At 40.2% G+C, this 9,856-nt stretch overlaps 1 protein-coding gene across 3 annotated transcripts; it reads left to right on the top strand.

The window, feature by feature from the left end:
- Window positions 1-4,132: 4,132 nt before the first annotated feature.
- ccdc61 (coiled-coil domain containing 61) lies at window positions 4,133-9,275 on the top strand. 3 transcript variants are annotated; one of them, XM_026181504.1, is made up of 13 exons: window positions 4,133-4,427; window positions 5,748-5,905; window positions 5,992-6,074; window positions 6,508-6,668; window positions 6,753-6,905; window positions 6,997-7,204; window positions 7,294-7,376; window positions 7,508-7,725; window positions 7,825-7,903; window positions 7,978-8,175; window positions 8,276-8,309; window positions 8,524-8,590; window positions 8,691-9,275. In XM_026181504.1, the coding sequence occupies exons 2-13, from the start codon at window positions 5,758-5,760 to the stop codon at window positions 8,783-8,785; spliced, it is 1,527 nt and encodes a 508-aa protein (XP_026037289.1). In that variant the 5' UTR covers window positions 4,133-4,427; window positions 5,748-5,757; the 3' UTR covers window positions 8,786-9,275. The 3 variants fall into 3 exon arrangements, with proteins under 3 accessions (XP_026037289.1, XP_026037286.1, XP_026037287.1); XM_026181501.1 differs by having other exon boundaries at window positions 7,294-7,394; window positions 7,505-7,725; XM_026181502.1 differs by having other exon boundaries at window positions 4,134-4,427; window positions 7,505-7,725.
- Window positions 9,276-9,856: the final 581 nt, after the last annotated feature.

Here is a 9,856-nt window from a genome sequence, read left to right as displayed (position 1 = left end):
TCTGTGTGTGTGTGTGTGTGTGTGTGTGTGTGTGTGTGTGTGTGTGTGTGTGTGTGTGTGTGTGTGTGTGTGTTTGTGTGTGTGTGTGCAGAGACACTGTCTGATGTTTCATCTGTCAAACACTCACATCATCATCCCTCTTCTCACCGCCTCCTCCTCCGAGCACACCCTGATTGGTGCAGTCAACTCTTCATTTGTAAAAGTGCTTTTTTTTCTTTTCTGTCATCAAACACCAGTTTAACATTAAAAAAAACCTCACGTTTGCGTCAAATAACTGATCGTGTGGTCATTTCCTTTCATCAAAGCATGGGACAAGAATTTCTTCTGATAAAGTAAAACTAACATTAACCTCTTAAGCCCCAAGCTTAACTGATCTCCAGCCTTTTGCCCCTGCATCAGGGGGCGTTGGGGCTTAAGAGGTTAAAAAAAACATTGTAGTAACAGGATTAGAAGCTTGCAAGTTCTGCTGAATTAATCAAAGTGGGCAAATTTTAGTTTCCCCTGCTTTCTTGTTGCCAGTGCTCAGGTGCCATTTCCACACCCACTTAGAGTGCTTTTTTGTTATCGCTGCAGACTGTGTGGGAGGATTTGTTGAGCATGGCTATCGGTTCCTCTGTCTGTTCGTTCCTTTAATCTTGTCTGGTGCTGCAGGTAAGGGCATGGGGTTCCCCGCGCCTGCCGACTAATGGCTGAATGTCAGCAGCAGGCAGGTGTGGAAAACAGACAGTCCATCTGCCTTGTCACGCAGAAAAGCAGCAAAGCAGCAAACCAACAATTTCTCTTGATGCTGGTGTTTCAAACGATAAAAAGCAAGATTTAAGGCAATCAGCTTTCACAAGCAAACAAGACGTAAAAGATCACATTTGTGGAAACTTGATCATTTTTTATTGATGTGAAATACTTAAAAGTGCATAAAATACTAACTACTTGCTTAGCTTTAAAAAGATAGAAGTGAAAAACGAAACATAGTGCTGACAACAATGCAACAAATAATCATCTACAGAAACAGTGACCCTGCTAACACAGTGATTTTCAGCTGGGGTAAGGTTGACTGTGTTCTCTCTTGGCTTTTCTTGTCTCTGTCCTCTCTCCTCCTGCCTTGGGCCCATGAATGTATTTCAGTAAACCTTGTTGAAGTAGATTTCCAATTCCTAAACTATAATAAACCTCCTCTGGTCTCTGTCCATCGGGACAGCAGGCCTGCTAGAGAGGCTATCATTGAGGATGCACAGATGTATCTTTTGCATTAGTATTTTTACCTGAAACATATAGAAGGAACACTGTATACAGCTGAAATTTACAAACTGTGGAGGGCAGATGGGGTCTTCAATCAGCTAGTCTTTTGTATGCACACATTCATTCGGGTATTTTAGATGATTTATTATGTGATCAAACATTCTGACCTTCACTGTCTGTGTGTGTTTTACTCTTGTTGTGATTATGACTAATTAATGTAACTGTTACTTATAATATGTATGTAACTTTGTAATTTTAACATGTTGTCGCCTCTTGGCCAGGACTCCCTTGAAAAAGAGGTTTTTAATCTCAATGGGACTTTTCCTGGTTAAATAAAGGTTAATAATAATAATAATTCTTTTTTTTTTTTAAGTCTAACACTGTTGTACCTCATAAATCAGATCTGAAAATGCAGCTGGTTAAATTCATGACGCGATCGTGACACACACATCAAACTGAGGATGTCTCATCTTTCTAACTGCTTGTTGTGTTGACTCCTCTCTCTTCATGTCGCTACCTCAGCAGAGTGAAGCTGACCCCCCACCCACTTGAAACGTAAAGGCACTACCTCTCCTCCTCCACTCTTACCACTAATGGGAGGGACTAAGATGCCAGGGGAGGAGTCTAGGAGAGGAATCAAAGACGTCCAACTGCCAGCAGGATTTAATGTTACAGTAATGTAATGCGCAAGTTTGGCTGGCACTGGCACACCATCCAGATTTACTTTACAGGTTTACACACAACCAAGTCAGTAGTACAGTGGGAACATTTTCCAGCATGTAGCCAATCAAAATAAATAAATGTCAATAAAAATATTGAACTTTTAAAAAAAAGTGCAAAAAATGCAGCTAAAGCTATCTTGCTGGATCTTAAGGGCCATCCTTCTCTGTACTGACCATAACTGTCAATCTTAATCTGTTATCCGGAGTTAATGAAACAGTCGCACATAATGTCACTAAGGGCTTAGTGTGAATTTGTCAAAACCTTAAATTGCTGATATCAGTATGAGATAAGCTATAATGGTTAATATGAAGCATTATTCATTCCATTAATGCTTCATATTAACCATTATTACCATCCATCTATTTGCTTCTGCTTCTCCAGTTCAAGGTCACATGGGTGCTGAAACCTAACCCAGCTGTCACTGTACGAGAGGCAGGATACACTCTGGACAGGTCACCAATCTGTCACACCATCATTACCAAATAAACAATTAAATTAAATTAATGGGATAAATATTTTGAAAATTTAACAAATAGTTAATAACTGATGTATAAAACATTATATTAGTGGCTATTATAATGTTACAACTGATGTTTCTGAATCTTTGTAAATGCTCATTATCAACTATTAATAATGACAATATCAAAGCAGAAAGAATATATCCACTTTTCATATACTTTGTACCATTTTAGTGATACAATGTCACTTTTAAACTGATCAACCCAGAGGGGATGTCCATATTTTTAGCTTGTAATTGGTAGAGGCATGTGTTTCCTGAAATAGTGAGCAGGTCAGCTCAAGACAGAAATGTCAGACATCTCTGGCTGAGGCTGGAGAAAACTGCATTTGTGTTTGGCTCTGCAGTGCAGGTGGGGATAATTTGTAATGCTGGATTTACACTGCATGCCATTATGAAGCTGAGGCCATCATCAAACTATTAACAAAATATGGTATGTGCAGCAAACAGTAGTGACTTATTTAGTGTAGCATAGTGTTTATACTACTTTAAATTTCCATTCATGTAAACTCATTCTGCCTGACCACTTGCTGATGTTTCATCTAAGTCATAACAAGTTCCCAAAAGTTCTCTGAGTTTAGTTCTTCTTGGAAGGACTAAACATCTTCAGCCATCCTTTAGTACGCATACAATCCACGCCACACTGCGCTGATCCCAGTGTGTGTGTTTTATGTCCTTTCAGACAGACAGCGAGCACCTCACACTTCAGACTCAATCACTCAACTTATGGGTGAACACTGTCTCCATGGTAACAGTTCCTCACCCAGATTGAGTGAAGGCAAGCAGAGGTCAGGTTGTCCAAACGTTTAGGGGGAGGCACTTGTTTCTGACAACTAATATTAACCACTTAACCAACCAGTGGAAAGTAAACACACACTTGAGACAATGTCAACACGGTTGTTTTCCTTTCTTGAAACACTGAGGTGACAAAATGATGTATTAATTTAAAAAAAAAAAAACTGGTAGCAGCTTCAGAAACACGAGGAGATCCTTGGTACTGTCTGATCATTGCACAATATAAATATAGTCTAGCAGCACTGTTTGGAATTACTTATCTAGATAAGAGAAACATGTCACACAAGAACTAAAACTTTTCAGTAAAACATTAATTTTATTCTACTAATAAGTGATTTTACTATTATACTAATAATAATACTACATCATTCTAATACAATATATTATAGAATTATATTATCATAATGTAGACAAGAAACAGTTTTTTGCTTGTTTTTTCAGCATGACAATGATCCCAAACATGCTAACAATCCAGCAAAAAGCATACCTGGATAGAAAAACACACAATGCACACAACACGCAATGCAGTATCAGTCATGGATTGGCCTCCCCAGAGACCAAACCTCAGAATTACTGAAACATTGTGGGAATCTTGTTGCACCTATTTCCCATTTTCCAGCAAAATATGAAGAAATGAGGGCTCATATTTTTTCACATTACTTTATATTGTATTGGATGCTTTTAGCAAATTTTAATAAAGCTAATATTATCATTACTCGTTATTATTACTGTTACATTGTCGCCGTTACACTGCTGCATCGTTACTTGATTAGCCTATCTGACATTTTCGTGCACCGTGAACATTCACCGTATTCCATTTCGTGTGGTTGTAAGAGCAATGTCTAATCGGTACCTGTGGAGGGCGCCCACACGCCTGCGAGGCATCGAGCCTTCATCTAATCGAGACAGAGGAAGAGGCGGCAGCGGCAGAGGCAGAGAGAGATAAAGAAGAAGAATTTAACGGTTCCCGGTTGTTGAACCGCTCCGGTCTCCACGGTGCTCTGCGGCTTATGAACAGTTTGGGGCTTGGGGTGACGGTCATTTAGTCGACTAGCAGTTATAGTCACTTCAATTAGATAGGTCACCACCATGTTTTTACTAAAGGTAGCAATGTTTTGACAGCTTACCACCCTAAAGAGCATCATTGCACGCAGAGGTAACGTTCATTTGTTTGATTGCACATCTAATAACGCTGTGTGGTTGATGTACAGAGTTAGCGCTCTGTGAATCCACTAAAATAATACTTGTGTTAACTAACCATAGTGTCCGTGCTAGATAACCCTAGCTAGCGCTGGTCAGTTGACCAAAGATGTAACTCTCGCTAGCTGACGGAGAAGTCGGAGGAAATGTTGCACCGTAGTTTAGAACAATGCAATTATCTCTTCCAACGAAACCGTGCTTAAATTTAACGTTGTTTCACTCGAACTAAATCTTTTTTCCCCATGCGATGTGATAAAATGTTGCACATATCTTATTAGCAGTACCGGAGAAAGTGAAGTCGAGCGCGAAATCTTTCAGCGTTTTAACGCCACAAAAGAGACGCAGTTAATGACGTACTTTATTAAACAGTGGCTTAAGATCATCGTCAAATCCCTCAAGTCCCATGCTGTTTGACTGAAGCCATCAATCAGAACTTTTACTGTAACAATGTTGACACCTTTTAAAATGAACTATGTCCGCTGCCGCCCCTTGCGGCTTACTTGTGTAATAACAGGCTGTGCGAGAGGAGCAGAAAAAACAAGAGAGAGAAATGGTTATTGAAGATATCTATTTGAAGATAAGAAATGCATATGTTGTGAATAATATTTTATGCTTTTAAAATTAGGTTCTTAAGGAGGGTATGCCTTGTTTCACTAACCTGTAAAAATATCAACCCTGTGCAATCAATAATGCTACAAGCACACATGTTTTTATACACACTAATATATTTATATTGTTTTATTTATTCGAAATTGTGTTATTAGTCTTTGTACATATGAAAACTATTTAATTAGATATATTGCTCACTTTCTACTGAATGGGACTGCGTACCTTTTTTATTTTTTGTTTAATGACAATAAAAATTCTGATTCTGGCTGTGATGCTGAAAAAAATCTTAATGTCACTGTAATAAGACCGAGAATTGTAAACATTCCCAAAATGTTGGGATATTTTTGTGAGATACATGGAATGATACAATATATTTTTCACAACACATCATTTAATTCCCATTTTATTGTTGAGTATGCATGTCTCCTTGCAGATTTTCCCTGTTATCCTTCGAACAATACAGTGTTGAGATTTATCAGTCGCTCAACATGATCTTAAAGGCTCTGCTGTGTGTGAAGAAGCGTGGGTCAGCTCAGATTACGATTATGCTTTATATTTTGGCTCAGGTGTCAGATGTACGCATACATCTGTCTCTGTTTTAACAGGAAAGGAGTTGGTTGATTCAGTTGCTTCTAATCGATTGGAATAATTTGTTTCTCCGATTTAGAGCCAGAGCAATGGAGGGAGGCTCTGAGCTGATGGAGGATATTGTATTTCGGGGGGTGGAGTTTTCCGTGAAGATGGAGGTGGACAAGGGTTTGCTCATTGTCGAAATTTCTGATTCAATGACAGCGGATCAGTGGACGGGGGAGTTTGATCCAGCATGTAAGTGGCGTATACATCTCAGTTTACATATCACTATAGCCAGTCATTCATGCTGTTTAACTTTAACTGCTTTTTCATTTATTTAGATATTGAAGACCTCACTCGCAAAACTGGAAACTTCAAGCAGTTTCCTATTTTCTGTAGCATGCTGGAATCTGCAGTGAGAAAGGTGTGTGGGGGGGGGATTAGAGGCAGAACGAATGTAAACACAGTTAATAGATGAATATAAGGAGACAGATTTCCCTGAGGCTGTGTGAGCCGAAGAAGAGACTCGGTTGTGTTCATTGTCTCCACTTAAGCGAAAAATGCCCAGTTATCCCAGGATGTCCTACTCCCTTTTTCCTTTTAATTAACGTATACACGCACACTGTAAATGTTAAAGCAAGACAGAAAAACATGCTTTCTGATATATCTGAAGATGCATTATTAGAAAATTAGATCCATGATCATTAGAAGAGATGGCTGATATTTTTTTGCCATTAAATTGCTGTAAATTGGGGGGGTAAATATAAAATCAGGAGCCTACGATCATAAGACTGTTCCCTAAGGTGATAATGGCATGTTTTATTATTCTGATTGTTGAAAGAGATGCTTCTTTGCAGACGAGTGACTCTGTTACGCTTGACCTCCTGACCTATGCTGACCTGGAGCTACTGCGAAACAGAAAAGCAGGGGTGGTCAGTCGTCCTCGCAGCCATCAGCAGCCATCTGCTCTCACCGCCAAAAGATATCTCATTCTCATATACACAGTGGAGTTTGACAGGTTTGCTCACAGCTTTGCTGCTTTATGCCCTCTGCGTCTGTAGTAGAAGCTGTGCTGATGTTCTGATTTTCTGTCCATGTGTAGAATTCACTACCCTCTACCTCTGCCCTATGTGGGAAAGCCTGACCCAGCTGTCCTGCAGAAGGAAATCAGAGCGCTCAGGGCTGAGCTCAGTGCTCTCACCTCTCACGGAGTTAACAAATCTGCAGATCTAGAAATACAGCGGCTACGAGCAGAGTAGGTTTAATCTCTACCAGTGTTACCAATATTAGCAGATGCTGGAAGTTTTCTTCTTCTCTTTTTTTAAATGTCTCCTGCTGTTTTCAAGGCTGGCTCTGGTTAAAGAGGAAAAGGAGAGCATGGCGAAGGTTCTGGAGCGACTGCAGTTGAGTGGAAATGATCCCACGTCTGGACGAGAGGACTGGAGAATGAGAGATGTGGTGAGGACGCTGGAGGAGCAACTTGTCAAGGAAAGGGCCAAAAGTCAGCGCTCGATGAGCAAGAGATGTCAGGAGCAGCGACTGCTAGTGGAGCAGGTGATGCTTCTTTGTTTTTTTTAACCTGTGTAACGCCCCCTTTTTAAAATAAATCAGTAGGTTTTAACTTTTTCCTTTTTCCATTCCAGTTAGAGGAGCTGAGAGCATCAGAGTGTGCTCTCCGTGTTCGTGTCAAGAGTCTCACCAATGAACTGGCGTTACTACGGAGAGGGTTAGACAATCTAAGCGTGTACTATATCTTTACTTTCTCTCTTTCATACATTCGCTTACACACTTAAAATTTCAAAACCCAAATCAGTCACCCACTGAACACTCGTGCTGTTTTTCTTGTGTATGCAGCAGAGTGACTCCTGTGTCGGGTCGTATCAGCTCACGGGTAGATGGAGAAATTTATCGCTCACTTTCTCGGGAGAGAAGGTCTGGGTACGGGACAATCAGGGCTCGCTCGGGATCTAGAGAACGTACAGAGGATAGAGGACAGAGGTTGGTAGAAAGAGGAAGACGTGCAGACTCCTCGGGACCGCGTGCTCACATACCCAGGCCATCACCTTCCCCCACAGGTACTACCTCTGCTCCTGATGTTGTTTCTGTGAATGAATTCTCAGTAATTAATCACACTGATAAAGATTTGTACTTGATAAGCACTTCTGTTTTTGCAGGGTCACGGGTTCCACGCTTTGATCCAACAGCATATATCCAGGACAGGCAGCGCAGACAGAAGGAGGCAGAAATCAAAAAGTTGGTTTCCTCACTTTGTGAGTATACGCCAGTACTCCGTGTAGTAGCTGCTCAAGCATGTTTTTCTGTGTCAGACAAAGGAAGGTGCGAAGGGACATGCTGGCATCACCCGTGCTCCCCGAGAGAGGCCGTTCACGTTCCAGAGAAGCCTATCCTCAGCTGACCCGGTCAGGCAGCAGAGGCAGGAGTTTATCTATGGAGCGGCGAGGGAGCAGGAACTCCTCTGAAAGCTCGTTAGTGGACATGGATGAAATGACCAAAACTCTGTACAGGTGATAGTACTTTGGATGGATTTGTGAAGGCCCTGTGGGTGTAGCTGGCTATTTTAATGTCTGGGTTGTTTTTTTGTTTTTTTTTCTTTCATGTTTTCAGAGGAAGAAAACAGACTTACAATGGACCCAATGTGGTGAGTAATGACTTTCCTGTTATTTATTTGTTGTCCTCTCCTGTATGTATTTGAAAAGGGCTGATACCAGCCTTTTTTGGGTATGAAAGCAGTGTAGGTAGTAGATGTTAGTGGAATTAAATCACTGAGAGTTATAGTTTTTAATGGTTTTGTAGCCACTAAGTACAGAATATTACAGGCCTTAACATTTACAGTGCAATTTATCTGTCTCTAGTCCAGGGGAGGCCTTCTGTCCAGGAAGCCATTATGCAGCACACCAACACTCAGAGTCAAAGACAAAGGTAACTTGTACTTGTAACTTTTTTTTTTTTGTCCCCATCAGTTTACATGCATTTTTGGTTTTTTAAAGTCTAATTTGTCATTTGTTGTCCCAAACCCCAGAAAGCTCTGTAGATACAGGTACAGAGCTATCAGAGATTGATGCAAGGCTGCAGGCACTGCAGGAGTACATGAGAGACTTGGATACAGGACATTGACCTGCTGCACAGGATTGTCTGATTTCATCATCTGCATAAAACTGAGGAAGAAATCCTGATTTGGACCCGAGCTTCGGGTTTAGCAGAGTATGCACTAACATCAGAGACTAAAACTCCCTCTGGAAGCTCAGACTTCTGGAAACTACAGCCATCAATATGAAGGTCATTGGACTACCTTTTTGTGGACTAATTTCTTATGTTTTTATAAATTAACTTAAAATATGACTGTCTGTGTGTTGCCAGCTTTTCCCCCCCCTTTTTTAAGCCCAAACAAACTGATACATGTGTGTAAAATTTGGCATTGCCTGGTAAATGTTGATCTTTCAAAGGCTTGTTTAATAGTGTGGGCAGAGTTGAGTCCTTTTATATTCAGTCCATGATGCAGAAAGGCATTTCGTCACTGGGTTTGCAGGTAGATCATTTATCTATCTATCAGCACGCCAACATCCATGTCTGATCCTTGCTTTCATCATCAGTTTAAAATGCAGAACATTTTTTTACGATTTCTCCGTTAATGAGTTGGTGTTAAAAAAGTGATCCATACATCTTTTGATACATTACAGAAATGTCCATGAGTATGAGTATACCAAAATGTTATAGTACATCCACACATTTAAACATGTAATGGGCTGTTGTTTCTACCACCCAGTGCTTGCTGGGATGCCTTACAGCTCCTGTGCTCTGAATCAGTGGATGACATAAGTGATACATGGTGGTCAGTTTTCCACTTTTTTTTTTTTTTTTTTTTTTTAAATTATTATTATTATTATTATTTTACCTTGTCTTCCCACTTTGAAGTAAGGATTATCAGTGCATCTCAAGTATTTTGTTACCACTATACAGTCTAATTGTTCCACACAGTGCAATACAATACAGCCTTTTCTGCCCTTTAAATTCAGCATTATTTTGATGGTATCACAAACTGATTCCAAACTTGTTAGACATCTCTATAAGGGAACAATATTTACCATAAAAACAATGTTTTAATAGACTATGCTGATGGTGCATGTAACGTGTGTAAAAACTTGGCACATTTTTCATAAGAAAGTGCCAAATATTTTCTGAAACTGT

The sequence above is a fragment of the Astatotilapia calliptera genome, chromosome 10, assembly GCF_900246225.1.
Source record: "Astatotilapia calliptera chromosome 10, fAstCal1.2, whole genome shotgun sequence".
NCBI lineage: Eukaryota > Metazoa > Chordata > Actinopteri > Cichliformes > Cichlidae > Astatotilapia > Astatotilapia calliptera.
Note: the sequence above shows the minus strand (reverse complement) of the source record. Positions and strands in the feature narration are given on the sequence as shown.

Excerpts from the sequence above, each read along its gene's own strand:
- ccdc61 (XM_026181501.1), top strand. The coding sequence starts at position 5,758 with ATGGAGGGAGGCTCTGAGCTGATGGAGGATATTGTATTTCGGGGGGTG. Across the intron at positions 7,726-7,824 it reads GCCATCACCTTCCCCCACAG|GGTCACGGGTTCCACGCTTT; the intron begins GTACTACCTCTG and ends CTGTTTTTGCAG. Across the intron at positions 7,904-7,977 it reads AAGGAGGCAGAAATCAAAAA|ACAAAGGAAGGTGCGAAGGG; the intron begins GTTGGTTTCCTC and ends TTTCTGTGTCAG.